General features: G+C 40.9%; 1 protein-coding gene and 1 non-coding gene across 2 annotated transcripts in view; both read left to right on the plus strand.

The window, feature by feature from the left end:
• The first annotated feature begins 4790 nt into the window (after positions 1-4790).
• LOC117037371 (small nucleolar RNA U13) lies at positions 4791-4894 on the plus strand. Its single transcript, XR_004425515.1, has one exon. It is a non-coding gene; the product is annotated as a small nucleolar RNA U13 (small nucleolar RNA).
• Positions 4895-12479: 7585 nt separating this feature from the next.
• ATP1B3 (ATPase Na+/K+ transporting subunit beta 3) overlaps positions 12480-14671 on the plus strand; it is a 37578-nt gene continuing 35386 nt past the window's right edge. The window contains exon 1 of the mRNA XM_033132944.1: positions 12480-12829. Coding sequence (XP_032988835.1) covers positions 12721-12829 — 109 coding nt within the window. The 5' untranslated portion in view covers positions 12480-12720. The remainder of the gene's footprint in view (positions 12830-14671) is intronic.

Raw genomic sequence — 14671 nt, forward strand, 5'->3', positions numbered from 1 at the left:
TTATGACTATGATTTTTCATTCTTAAGTTTTTGATCTCTTGTAAAAACTAAAATGGGATTCTTGACCCGGTGGCTGTTAAACAAGTTCACATTTTATTGAAATGTTTGCACTGGTTTTTGTCTATATCACATTGATATTTGAGCTTCCTCCTGCTTATTTATAAGGTCATAGGGGATCGTCCAGTTTATTTAGCCTATCTTGCTTGTGTTCTTGTCAGCCGATACAATTCAATGTTAGCAATGAGTTGTTAATGAGTTGTTTTCAGAGAGATTCAAGGCATTCAATAAATTTAATAACTTAGGTATGAAGTTTTCTGCCTATCAAACATAAAAAAATTAAAACTAAGTGAAATATATGCCCCAAATAAAAATATTAACACTTAACACCTCTGCAAGGTGAGTGATTCCATGCCAAGGAGAGGTGAACTATAAGCGGATGAATCAGGCATAGGAATTTAGAATTCAAGGTCAAACAAATCTAGTTAATGGAGGGAAGAGAAGAACTGGGAGGGAAATGCAATTACTAGGGACTCAGGAACAGAGCAAGGGTCAGCCAGGAAAAAGAAGGTAGGCAGAGACTTGGTTACTAGAAACCCGGAAACCAACATGAAGGCAATGGCAGGAAAGAGAAAGACCAACTTTATCTTGAGCCAAGGAGTCTCTGGCCAGAGCTCTGGAGACCTCCTGTCCACAAGCATTGTCCATAGAGTTGGAGGTAGTGCTGGGCCTGGCGGTGGGAGGTGGGGATAGTTAGGAGCCAAGCAAAAGCTCCAAAACAAGTTCATTATACCAGACAAACGAATTGCCTCAAAATCTCAATTGCAATCAGAAAAGGCTGACAAACTGCTGCTACGAGAAGACCCCTTTATCTGCTGAGTCTAAAAGGAAATGACTCTGAAAAAATTATAAAGACAACAAGTATTATCTTTAGTGTGTGTAAACCCCCTTTCAACCCCTAAGTTAACACCAGGAGCAAAACACTGTTCACTTTAGAAGGCTGGCTCATCCATGAAGTCCAGCGGGCCTGAAGGATATCTATCACCTCACTAAGCCTCTCTTACAAAAATGTGCAAGAGAGGCTTTGCCCTAACTTCCAAAGTAATTGAGGATCAGCTCTATTTGTAAATCTGAAGACACAATAGGAACTTAATCTCTGCTGGTATTAGCCTATTTGAGAGAATTCATTCCTGAAGACCACAGGCAATGAGTGAAAGTGTCAGCTCAAAGCCATGCCCTGGAGGGATGTCCCGTAGAAGAAGAGCCCGGGTCAAGCGGGGGACTAAACCTTGAACTTGTGTTTCTTCCTGACCAATGTGCGATTGTTTCAGAAATAAGACCCACCTTTCTACTGCACTGCCTTTTTCTCCCACAAGAACACCCAAAGGACTTCTACTACTAAAACATTTACTGTAGACACAGACAGTCAAATCTTCATAAGAATCAAGTCACATCTTATTTCCTGCCATTTTGCCAAGTTGGGTCATAAGGCCTGCTGTTGTCTTTCTCTACTTTTCTCATTTGTCTTCCGTTTCCTCTATCCCCTACTCACTTTACGTTAGGTGTGCCTGCCCTCAAACGAGCCCCAAAGTCTACACTAGGAGGATCAGAGCACATTGTTGAACACCAAAACATTCTTCCCCCTAGAAAAGGAAATATCAGTGGGTCTTCAGGGTCCACAGATTTAGCGAGAGAGAGGGGTGGAGAGAGTGAAAGATGGTTTAATGCCAGGCTATGGTACAATCACCAGGACCTCCTTCTTTTTATGACATCCTAAATGTGTAGCAACTCATTTGGTTATTTCAGAATGCTTGGTAAACAGGGCATGTAAACAAAGCATGGTTGAAAATATTTCAGTGGTACTTGTCTCTCATTTTTGTATGTCTTTTCCCAAAGGCTGCTTTCTCCAAGGGAGCCTGGGGAAAGGCCTTAATCAGCTGTTATCTCTCTTGCTCCTTCCTGTTCAGTCAGTGGGAGCATCCATAATATATGAACACTTCCTGTCCCTTCCTATTTTATATAACCCACATGCTGGAGAGATTAAGTTTCCTGACTCAACTCCACCCAGGACTTGGAGGGCATTTGGGAACCTAAGTCCAACCAATAAATGCTGTAACTACCCCTCCTCTCAATGTAGGTAGAGGGTCATGTCTCCCAAGGAGAGTGTGCTTCTTTCCTTGGCCATTCAGAAAAGCAAGACTATATCTCCAAATGTCACTGTCAAATCACAATATCATTGGAAACCTTATATCTAGAAGTGGATCACTTTTATATCTTAGTGATCATATAACCCAAAGGTTCTTAACTTGGACCTGTGAATGGGCTTGAAGGAGTCTCTTAACCCCCCAAATTGTGACTGGGTCAGCAGGAAGAAGTGTCTGGGTAGGATATGTGAATGGCTGTTTCTCTTCCTTTCCCAGAAACATGAAAATGTAAGGAATGAGCTCTAAAAATATGAAGGTTCTTGGGACACCAGTCTTCCTAATCTCTCTCATAATTCTGTCCCTAGTCTGAGGTCCAATTCTTGGTGCTTGCTCTTAAAGAGGAGCCCAGAAATGCAGTGAAAAAGAAGACCTCACATATAGTGAGCCCTGAAGAAATGTTAGTTGAATGAACCAATGAATGCATGAATGGCTCTAGATTGAGATGCTAGGTTTTTTTTATAGGATTTATCTCCCCTTTCCTCTTCCTAACACTGTTCCAAATTTCTGAGCCGTGTAGTTAAAAAGGATTGACCCACCTCCAGGTCAAGAGTGAATTCTCCTGGGCATGATTCAGTCAGCATATCTCATCTACCTGGTTTCCATGGTTGGTTTAGGGCAAACACAGTACCCAAGTCAGGGCAGAAAGAGACCTTTGAGGCCAATGAGACTAATTTGGGAATTTTATTTAAGCTATTGCAGATACTGAGTCTCTCTTTTCTGCTGGATTTAAACCTGGAAGTATGTAGGCCCAGAAGCTTCTCAAAACAAACCCTTTGATAATAGAATCAACAAATGGAAAGTAAGAATTGAGGATTTATTTACTTTATATAGGCTCTTTGGACAAGGTTTGACCTCTGGACTTTAAGATATGTTCACCTGTAAATTCTCCTTATTGTTTAAGTAAATTTGTTTTCTGTTTGCTACAGAAAGATCATTAGCTAATATGAGCTTACGTGATTCGCAGGAAGTTGAAACACGGTATGTACGTACAGAAATTTCATAACTGCCAAACCAACACTTAACCAAAAGGCCATTTTCCTTATGATAACCCCAGTAAGGCAGAGCTGATACTTGTACACAATGCATTAGAGATAAGAAATTTGTGTAAAAGTAATTAAGCTGTGGTCTTACAGTGAGTTGTTGCAACACAATAATTAGTTCAAGGAACTTTAATTCCCACTCCCCTGGAGACATTATCAAGTCTCTTAGGAAATAATGTTGACATATTGCCTAAAGTGACATTTAAATTTTCCCTCATGTTTGTTCCTCTTAGTCAGATTGTGACAGTTCTTGCTTGAAAGAACACAATCACTTTTCTGACACAATTATTTTCCACTAAAAACAAAACATCAAACTGAAAGGAAGAGAGATCATTTAAATATTAAATCATGTTTATTAATATTTATTAATAATTATTTATTAATATTATCAGACAATGCAACGAGAAAATTGAATTCAAGCTTTGAATCCCTCCAACTTTGCCTTAAGAGTTGTCTGGCAAACACACCAGAAGCCCACAGCTTATTTGAATAGAGGGAAATGAGTCCTGATCACTATTTGTGAGATATTTTTGTTCAAATACAGATGGAATATGGAAAGATAGGATCTACTATTCTTTTCGCCCACATTTCTTTATTCATAGAAGGATGGCCTAGAGTTCAGGATATGGAAAGTATTTTGTTTACCATCGTTATTCCTGACCTCTGAAGGGCAACACTTTTTATTTTTTTTAATGGAATTTCTGGAGAATCATGATTTTCCAGGCTTACAAAAGCCCATTTTTAATTATTCTTTTTTTCTTTTTTCCTAACACTGATATTTTTGATGATGAATTTCTGAGTTAAGAGAACTACAGAATATAAAAGAAGTTCTCACCAGGAGCTGAACACTCTTTGGTCACTTTATGTAGCTCATTAACTTTCTGTGTAGGCTAAATTTCTTACTCTCTCTGGGCCTCAGTTTCCTCCTCTGTGAACAGAGGGGCTTAGACCAGCTGATCTCTAGGTTCCCTCCCCTAGAGATATAGGCATCTATGAGCAACATGCTCATCTTACTATAATATCAAGAACTGTAATTTGAAACCACACATTGCCTATAGCTTTTAGTCCTTCATGGTAGCAATCAGAAATAGATTGTCAGGTTTAGAATGACAATGCTCATGAAGGATTCTTGATTAGGAAATCAAATAACTCAAATTTGGTGGGAGTATTTGAGTTGGTTGTTTTTTAAAGCCTAGGGGCAAACTTTTGAGATTCAGATACTATCAAGGATTACTATAAAACAATGACTAAGTATGAGACATTATTTTTAAGTCCTTTGCCTTTTTTTACACAGGAAATTCCTTTTGGTCCTTCATTACTTAGAGCTCTTAGTAAAAGAATAGAAAAACTTGTAGGATGGACTCCTCCAGCATATTACATGTCCAAGAAGCCCGATCATTAAATAGATGCCTTCATGTGACATCCGTTTAGTTTCAAATTTGAGTTAAATTATCAGGTTGCTTTATAACAGACATATCAAACAAAAATATGCCAAAACTCACTGGCGACTGATGGCTTAGCCCTTTCTATGATTGAAAATAGTTTTGTGATCCTTTTGTAGTTCGTAAGTGTGATGATTGGGTGTTCATGTTCTTGTGTGAGATGTGCCTCCCTCAAACCTTGTTATGATATCAGTACATTACCCATCTGATGTGAAAAAAATATAGCTTTGTATTTTTGACAGAGCTCTGTGGGGTTCAAAATATATATATCTTTAGTTAAATTAAGTAGACAAATCAATATAAAAAATGAAATGTATGGCATATAACAGGCCATAATTGGGGTTTTGGCTTCATTAGCACTCTTTTAGTGAAAAGAGCATATGTTAAGTTGAATCATACAAAATTGCTATCTTCATAAGTCAAAATTTCATTTGGTTTCACCTAATACCCTGCAACTAATTTATTTAAATGTTGGTTGTTACCCTGTTACCGAAGAACTTTAATCTTCCTTTAAGGAGGAAAAAAGTTTGCAGTTAGGGATTGTGGGTCTCAAAGTTTGTAATGGGAGGATCCAGTTATACTAAAGTGCTTTTTTCCCTTAAACTATCCAAGTAGTACAACGTGTACATGGTTAAAAAAAAAAATCTGAAAGTACAAAAGGACTAAAAATTAAAAGTACACGTATCCTGTTCCCCATCCCACTGGAAAAACATATGTTTTTCCTCAAAACATATTGCCCTAGAGGCAATCACTTTAAATCCTGCCTAGCTTTATTTCATTTGATCACTGCTACGGTCTGAATGTTTGTGTCCCCCAAAATTTATATGTAGAAACCTAACCCCCCAAGGTGACAGTTTAGGACTTGGGGCTTTTTGGAGGTGATCAGATGATTAAGAATGGGATTAGTGCCCTTATAAAAGAGGGTTCCCTCCCCCTCTTTGACCATGTGAAGATACAACTAGAAGTGTGCAACTTGAAGAATATTCTCACTCTACCATGCTGGCACCCTGTGGTGCCATTCTTGGACTTCCAGTCTCCAGAAGAACTGCCAGATATAAATTTCTGTTGTTTATAAGTCCCCCAGCCTATGATATTGTGTTATAGCAGCCTGAATGGACTAAGATAGTTACTCTCAGCTCTAAATAATTTGCTTATATACCTAACTTTTTATTTATTTAAACACTATTAACTCCCTGCCAAGAGAGATGATCAATGAGTTATGTCCTATGTCCTGCTTCATCCTCCATTTCATATTTTGTTAGTCACAGTATTATTTTAGTATTAATAATACATAGTATTATTTAGCATTTACTTTGTTTTTCTATTGGTTTATCTTTATAACTTTAAAGAACATGCTTTCTGGGTGGTGAACACACAGTGTGATTTATGGATGATGTGATACAGAATTGCACACCTGAAATCTATGTAATTTTACTAACAATTGTCACCCCAATAAATTAAAAAAATAAAATTAAAGTATTAAAAAAAAAAGAACATGCTTAAACCTACATTTCTAGCTCCACCATCTTTATAAGGTCTTACCATATATTAATTACCTCCTTATTTATTATGTAAGATAAAGAACACTTCTACATTTTTCCCTCCTCCATAGACCTCTTGACATCTGTCAGCTATTGTCAGTCTATAAAATTTTGTTCTATACACGGTCATTCAGTTAATGCTGAGTATTGAAAGTCCCTACACAGCTATTACACTATTTTGATTATGTAAATAGTACTTGCTGTTGAACGAAATGCATCAGTTAGCACAGAAAAGGTAAATCTACATCACTAGCCCTATGCCAATAGAGAAGGGTGCTCCAAACATCAAGATCAAATAATTACATTTTCCAACACTCCAGCAGCTGCTCAAAATAATACCACATTTTAGTTTGTTTTATATTTGGAATACAGTTTTCTGCTGTTTTTAATTGCTTTCCATTTTCCTTCTTAACAAAGAAACACATGCCTTCCCCATATGACTAAATTTATCCAGGATCTTAATCTCAGTCTCCGTGGCATGGAATCCACTTTCTGCTTGAAGACGTTCTTTTCTGTTTGAAACCAGTTGCTCTCTTGCCCTGCGGTACAGCTGTCATTCCTGCCTCTCCATCATTGCACGCCTGGGTTAGGACTAGTGTTTCTTGGATCTCAGGTTTTTCTCATTCTTGGATTCCTTTTTCTTTTTACTATTCCATCATTAATTGGTTTTTTCAGAAAGGATTAGTGAGAGGTGGACTTTCTGAGTTCTTACATATCTGAGCATGTCTTCATTTGACCCTTGGCTGGAAATGGTGTTTTGAGCCTCCGAATTCTGAAGGCAGCACTTTACTGTCATCTGGCACTGAGGGTCGTTGATGAGAAGACTGGTGCCAATCAGATTTTTGTTCCATTGTAGTTGACCTGTTGTTTGTTCTCTGGAAGCTTATAGGATCTTCTCTTAATATTTCATGTACTATAAGAATCGCGGGCCAGCCCTGGTGGCTCAGGTGGTTGGAGCGCTGTGCTCCTAAGGCCAAGGTCGCCTGTTCGATTCTCACATGGGCCATTGTGAGCTGCCAGCGACTGCATCAGCCGGGGCAGCGCAAGGCTCATAATTCCAGCATGGGCCAGGGAACTGTGTCCTACACAGCTAGACTGAGAAACAACGGCTTGAACTGGAGTAGGGAGGGGGAAGCGGAAGAAGAGGGGGGAAAAAAAAGAATCACAAGGTTATGGTTAGGTATGGGTCTATTTTTATTTATTCTGCTTGGCTCTCAGTAAGTTCTTTCAGGCTAAAGACTCCTATCTTGGGGCGGCCGGATGGCTCAGTTGGTTAGAGTGCGAGCTCTTAACAGCAAGGTTGCTGGTTCAATTCCCTCATGGATGGTGGGCTGTGGCCCCTGCAATTAAGATTGAAAACAGGGACTGGACTTGGAGCTGAGCTGTGCCCTCCACAACTAGACTGAAGGACAACAACATGGAGCTGATGGGCCCTGGAGAAACACACTGTTCCCCAATATTCCCCAATTAAAAAAAAAAAAAAAGACTCCTATCTTAACTCTAGGAAATTTTTTTCCTATTATTTCTCTGTTTATTTTCTCCCCTGAATTTTCTTGTCTCCTTCTGTAGCTATTAGTTGAATCTTGTCCTTCCTGGATTGACTCCATATAGTCTTTGGACTTTGAAAAATATTTCTTTCCCTCTGTCATTTTGCTTTACACTTTGGAAGATTCCATTGACATTTTATTTCAGCCCTTATGTTGATGTTTTTATTTCAGGAATTAATTATATTTTAAATTTCCAAAAATTATTTTTTGTCTCTGATTAATATATATGTATATATTATATATATTATACATATTATGTATACATATAGTATGTATATTATATATTTATATATATTATCTCAACTTGTTTTTGTTTTATGGATACAATAGCTTATGAGGTCAGCTTGTTTTTGAATAATTGTTTTGAAAATATTAAATCGATACCTTCTTTTTGTTGTTTTTTAACTAAGTGAACCAGAAAAATGTGCATCAGGGAAATTGTCTATCTTTTGCCCCCAATTTTTAAAAACATTCTATTATGGAAAATTTCAAGGGTATACAAAGTAAACAAAGTATAATGAACTCTGTGGACCTGTCACCCAGCTTCAATAAATATCAACATTCTGCCATTCTTGTTTCACCTATATCTCCACCCTGTAAATTTTTATAACCAAATTAATTAAGTAATCTTTTACATCAAGTTCATCACTTGAATTTATTTTTCATTTAATGTATTATCCTGGTAGGTTGTGGGGATTCAGAATGAGCCACCCCAAGATATGCCTCAATGGTAGACAGGTTACTTTGAGGTAAAGGCAGTTTTAGCCTCAGGCTCAAGAGAAACTTCTGCCCCTCCCTTTAACTACTATCTATAGGGCAGGACAAACTTCTATTTACTAAACACCTGTTCTGCTTATCATCCTACAATGACCCTTTGAAGCTCCTAAGGTGCATTACCTCACCTCTAACTCAGAATGTCTTATATACCTCACTCCCCCTTTCTGTCTCAGAACCACTCCTGCATGCAGAGTCCCTCCTCTGACTTTCTCATGTATGCGGGGTTCTCATACTTATGTATATATTAAGTTTGGTTATTTTCTTTTGCTAATCTGTCTCATGCCTATTTGATTATTAGAGCAGCCAAAAGAACCTTGGGGGTAGAGGAAGTTTGTTCCTCCCCCACAGTATCACGTCATACACTTTTTTCATAAAACACCTAACACAGCAGATGACAGTATTAAAAATTATAACAACAAAAAAAAACCCCTACCATTTATAAAGCACTTTCTGTGCCAGATACCATGCTCATACTTTACAAAACACTGGTTCATTTAAGATTAGCTCAGTTGGTTAGAGCCTGATGCTCTTAAAAAGGTTGCCAGTTCGATCCCCCCATGGGTCACTGTGAGCTGCGACCTCCACAACTAGATTGAAACAACTGCTTGACTTGGAGCTGATGGGTCCTAGAAAAACACACTTGAAAAAAAAATGCAAGTGTCTGCCCTCGAATCTGCAAGGGATATAGAGATGCTGTTTGTTAAAAGGATTAGTAAAAGAATTCAATATTAAAACCAATGTGTGGAAAAGGACATTTTCAATAAAGAGGGGTATGTATTCACAACCATGTTTCTTAGATGCAGTAAAATGCCAACACAATTATAACGGCTGCTTCGGGGAAGGACTATTTCTAATGAAATTGTAATATCTATTCTCTGAGGGACAGAGTAGCCCTTCAATGATTCAGTACCATAGTCATATCAGTTATAACATCAAGTACAAATAAGATGCTGCTCTAAGAACTGAAATTTTTTTTTTCTGTACATGATTCTAAAATGTAGGAATAAACTAAGAGTTTTAGCAAATTAAGAGCAAAAATATCTTGTTTATGCCCATAGAAAGTAGTAAATGTACTTTGCTGACTGGATATTTTTTTGACCATGGGCCAGCTAGTTTTGCTAAACTGTTTCCTCACCTATAAAATTGGGGGAAGAACCTCTCCTTCTTAGGGTATTTGTGAAGATTAAGAAAGAAATTACACTAAGCAAGTAGTACAGGGCCTACAGCTTAAGTATGGATAAATGATCATTATTATTACTGTGGGATTCCTAGGTATTCTCTATGGGTAGTGCAGCCAGCATTAACAAATAAAAATATAGGATATCCAATTAAATTTGAATATCAAATAGACAAGAATAATATTTTTAGTCTAATATTACATGGACTATACTTATACTAAAAAATTATGTTAAATTCCTTTGTCTTATCTGAAATTCGAATTTAAGTGGGCATCCTGTATTTTATCTGGCAAAATAAGGTATCTTTTAAAAGAGAGCCTTAGGTATAACAAAATAAACCTGCAGGGAATAAAGCTGTGATTAAATTTGATATTAATTTGCTCTTTCTTGGTAGTCTACTATCCCCCAATACACTCAGCATTTTCTCTTCCAGGTAATGTTCAAGTATCATATGTCAGAAACAAATAGTTCCCATGTTTTGGAGTAGAATATAAAATTTTCTCCAAACTGAAATCTGTTGGATCTAGGTATGGGTTTTGAAACTACTGAATTATATTTATATTTAAATCCTTACTTGGAAAAATCACACAGCACTAAATATGAAAGTTATATTAATCACCACTAAAAATATATAAACTAAAAATCTGACAGTATTCAGTATCTTTGAAACACTATTTCATAATGTTGTTTACCATGTTTTTCTTTGTGTGTGCCAAGTAATTATTTCTCAAAGTGTGCTTGTTATTAGCACACACACATGCAAAATAAATAAAGCAGATGGATTTTATATTTTATTCCAGACTCTAGATCCTCCCTCTTACCAAAACTAAAAAGTCCATTATCAACTCTACCAATACTTTAGCTTTCCTCCAATATATAGTTGTATTTTTAATGAGATAAAAAGTTAGCTACCTCCAGTCTTAAATTGCTTCAACCTTGCTTGTGAACTGAAGAAAGGTATTCTAGTGTGCTTGCACAGTGTTTTGCTATTTCTTTTGTTACCCCTTCTTCTGTCTGCACCCCTTATCCCCCTACGCCCCACCCCCACCCCCACCCCACTCCAGTTCAAGCCTCATTTCTCAGTCTAATTGTGTAGGACACAGCTCTCTGGCACATGCTGGTATTATTATGAGCCTTGTGCTCCCTGGAGCTGAGGTAATCAGTCGCCAGTCAGCTGCTCACAGCAGCTCTACACAGACGCTGGCCACTCATGCTGGCCACTGGCCGCTCCTGGCAGCACACCGAGTAGCCCACAGCAGCCCACGCCGACCTCTGGATGCTCAAGGCAGCCCAGCTCCAGGGAGGGACATTGTTCACAATCTTAGCTGTAGAGGGCACAGCTCACTGGCTCATGTGGGAATCGAACCTGCCACCTCCCTTTTAGGAGCACAGCCCTCCAACCACCTGAGCCACCGCCGCCCCGTTTTGCTATTTCTAATACTGATTTCATGTCAGTTTTGCAAAATGCTTGCACAAATCTTTTGATGTCACTGGCTCAAAAAAGTAACTGGATTTTGGTTATTCCCAAAATCATAATTATAAATTTAGCTTTCCTACGTGCAGGGGGGTGGGGGGAATCACTTTATAATATTATATTCTCCTATCGCTTTTCCATTTATGGGAGACGTGATTGCTAATTCCTTGCTTTAATAAGCAAAGGGAGGAAATGGGAAAGCCAGAATATCGTTACCCATTTAATCCTTTAAAGCATTTGTAAAAGGCTGTGTTTAAACTTCCAGATGGATTATAATATATTATTCCAAACAATAAGATGTGTGCTACATTTCTTCATTCATAACTTTTTATTTGCTAGTAAAACAGAGGCAGTACTCCATTTCTTTTTTCCAACCTACTGACCAAACTCCTACTGAAGTCTTCATCGCAACTCAGCAGTCGCAAAGCACGGTACTCTTCAGCTCCATCTCGTGTAGGAAAATGTCGACTGCACCCTCAGCTCCGGCCAAGGGGAGCATTCACTACAGTGGAAAAGATGAAAAGCCCTGAACATTATTTAGTCATCAACACTAAACGAAAAATTGATTTCCTGTGGATTACGAGTCTCAGTATCTGAGAAAAAGCAGAGGATCTTTTCGTTGACAGGAACCTCAGGAAAGCATGTACTGTATATTGACTTCCCTGATCAATTCTGGAGAAAAATTATACTTCATTCAATTTAGATTGGCATATTTAGAATGACCCAAAATTCCTGGTTAAATCCGTCAAAAGATCCAAGGAGGACATTTTCTGAGCAACAGTATAAAACACACTCGTCTACATAGCAGCGTCTTTAAATCACGTCTTAGAGGCCAAAAGAGAACGCCTGGAGGCGGGGGGAGGCCGTTCGGAGAGAGGGAGTATAAGTCCCCTCCCGGGTGAGGACGTCTTGGGCAGAGTGGAGTCGTTTCCGTGCTTTTCTCGTCCCGCGCCGCCGCAGGCAAGGAGCCGTGGGGACACTGGGCCCTGGCTGCCCGCAGCATCTCCCAGAGTCCTCCTCCTGAGAAACCTGCGGGTCGGGGACGCCACCTTTTGCTTGTGTCATAAATTTGCTTCTTTTAAGCCCTGGAGGTTTCTAAAGTTGATGGGTGTAGTTTTTGCTTCCTCTGACCCGGGTGAAGGAGGCCGGAGCGTCCCCCGAGCAGGGAATCGCAGGGCGGGGCGCGCAGGGATGGGCGGGGCTGTGGGCGGGGCGTCCTCTCCGCCTGGGGCTGCGCCAGGCCGCGGGCGGGAGGCTGTGGCAGCGGCGGCGGCGCGGGCCCAGCGGCGCGGGGATTGGCTGCGGCGGCCGGAGACGTCAGGATCCCGCGGCCCCAGCGGCAGCCCGGCTCGGCGCGGCGCAGTCGGCTTGAGTGCGCACGGCAGTGAGGAGGGCTCCTCCGCCGTCCCACCTTCAGCCGCTGTCTCCGGGCTGCGCCGCTTGAGCCGGGACACCCCTCCGCTCTCCTTGCCGCCTCCACCGCCGCGGCCGCCGCTCCTCTCACCGTTGGCGCACACACCATGACGAAGAAAGACAAGAAGTCCTTCAACCAGAGCCTGGCCGAGTGGAAGCTCTTCATCTACAACCCGACCACCGGAGAGTTCCTGGGGCGCACCGCCAAGAGCTGGGGTGAGCAGGCGGCGGTTGGGCGCCCGGGGCCGGCTGTGGTCCGGGGGGCGCCGGGCGGGATCGGGTGGTAAAGGAAAAGCGGGAGGCGGCTCCCCGCGCGGGGGCCCCAGGAGCCGCCAGCGCCTCCACCACCCGCAGCGGTTTTCGCCCCCGGCCTCCAGACTCTACCCCGGGCGGCGGCGGCGACAGCGACAGCGGAGCGCGGCCCCATTCATTTCTCATGGGGCGGGACGGCCATCGCTTGCGGCCGAAGCAGCGGGGCCCGCGGGCAGCCCCGGCCCAGCCGTGCTGGTTTCTTCCTCCCCTCCGGGAGTGAGGCGCACGTGCTGCCTGGGCCTCCCGTCTCCGGCGGCGCTGGAAGCCGGGGACCTACCCGGAGCCGAGCCCCGAGTGTGCGGGGGCCGAGCGCCCTGGCCTCCTTTGTATAGAGCGCGGCGGCAGGGAGAGGCCCTGGCGGAGGCGCGGGCGGCGCCGAGTGGTTCGAGGAAGCCAGACCCTGCCCCACGCCGGGGGAGAGGAAATTTCCACTCCCGCCGCTATCTTGTGACTCGTCTACGCTGCCACCCCAACCAGTCGGAAGAGTGCGAGTTGAGTGAGTGTTAAGTGTGTGGGTTGCGTGAATGCCGCGGTGAGTTACGCCACGAAAATGCACTTGATTTTGGACAGTGAAAAGACCTTTATAGCTTGGTTTCTTTTTCTAATTCCTTTTTAACTGCAGAGATTTTCTTCCTTAGAAATTTCTTTGGGGAAAAGTCAATCCTATCTGAATGGCACAATGTTCTGTGCCTTCAAACGTAGTGATGGTTGTAAGCAGTTTTTCTACATGAGTTCTTTGTTTTAAAAGAAATATTTAAACCATTCACTAGTGTAGTGTTGCTTTAGTGCCTCTTTTTTTTTTTTGAAAAATTATATTGATGTCTGAATAATGTCTAGTGCTCACTCTGGCTTTCTCTGTTTTGCCTTTATACTTAAGTAAACTAAGTTTTACGTTTTTGCGGGGGGGCTTTTGAAAAAAATTCGTTTGTGGATCTTGACAGACCTTTTTTTCTGAGTCAGAATAAATTTCTAGAATTGAGAACTATGTGGGCACATTTTAACGAGAAGCATGAAGAGTACATTAGCTATTAGAGAATTTGCTACCGACTGCAATTGGCTCCTCCAGAGTGGATGAAAAAGTGGCTTAAGTCCTATCAAAAGCTGAAAGGAGCCTTGGAGATTTTTAGCCCAACCCTCACTTTAGAAAAGGAAAAAAAAAATGATCTGGAGAAGTTGTGATTTTGCTGTGCTTAAAATTACATATCCCACAGAGCCAAGAAAAGAACCCAGTTCTTTTTTAATCCTAGTCCAGCGGTTGTATTATTTTACAGTTGCCTTGCCTAACTGCATGGTAATCACTCACGATTTTTATTTAAATGGCTGTCTTTTGGGAACCCACTAGTGTGATGAGGAAATACATCTTGCATCCGGAGTTAAATGGGGGGGGGATGGTGAACAATTATTATTGTTTCTAGATTGCACTAACTTTTGCCGAAGGAGTTTTTTAAGTCGTGGAGAAGATTAATTTTCGTAGACTAACTTTTTCCTTTTCTTAGTAGCTTTTCCAGTCATTAGTATCTTCACTTTGTGTTAGAATGACATTTCTTACTACAGGTAGGACTCTCTATCTAACCTTTGTATTATATGATATTGGGGTAGAGATTTTATTTGGTATATGCATTTAAATAGATTACCTGTGCACAAATTATCAAATGTCTTATAGGACATTCTATAAGAGCAGTAAAAGTAGTACAAGTAAAGTTGGGATTAGTTTTAAGGATTAAGGCAAGACCTTTTATCAAAATT

The sequence above is a fragment of the Rhinolophus ferrumequinum genome, chromosome 17 (assembly GCF_004115265.2).
Source record: "Rhinolophus ferrumequinum isolate MPI-CBG mRhiFer1 chromosome 17, mRhiFer1_v1.p, whole genome shotgun sequence".
Lineage (NCBI taxonomy): Eukaryota > Metazoa > Chordata > Mammalia > Chiroptera > Rhinolophidae > Rhinolophus > Rhinolophus ferrumequinum.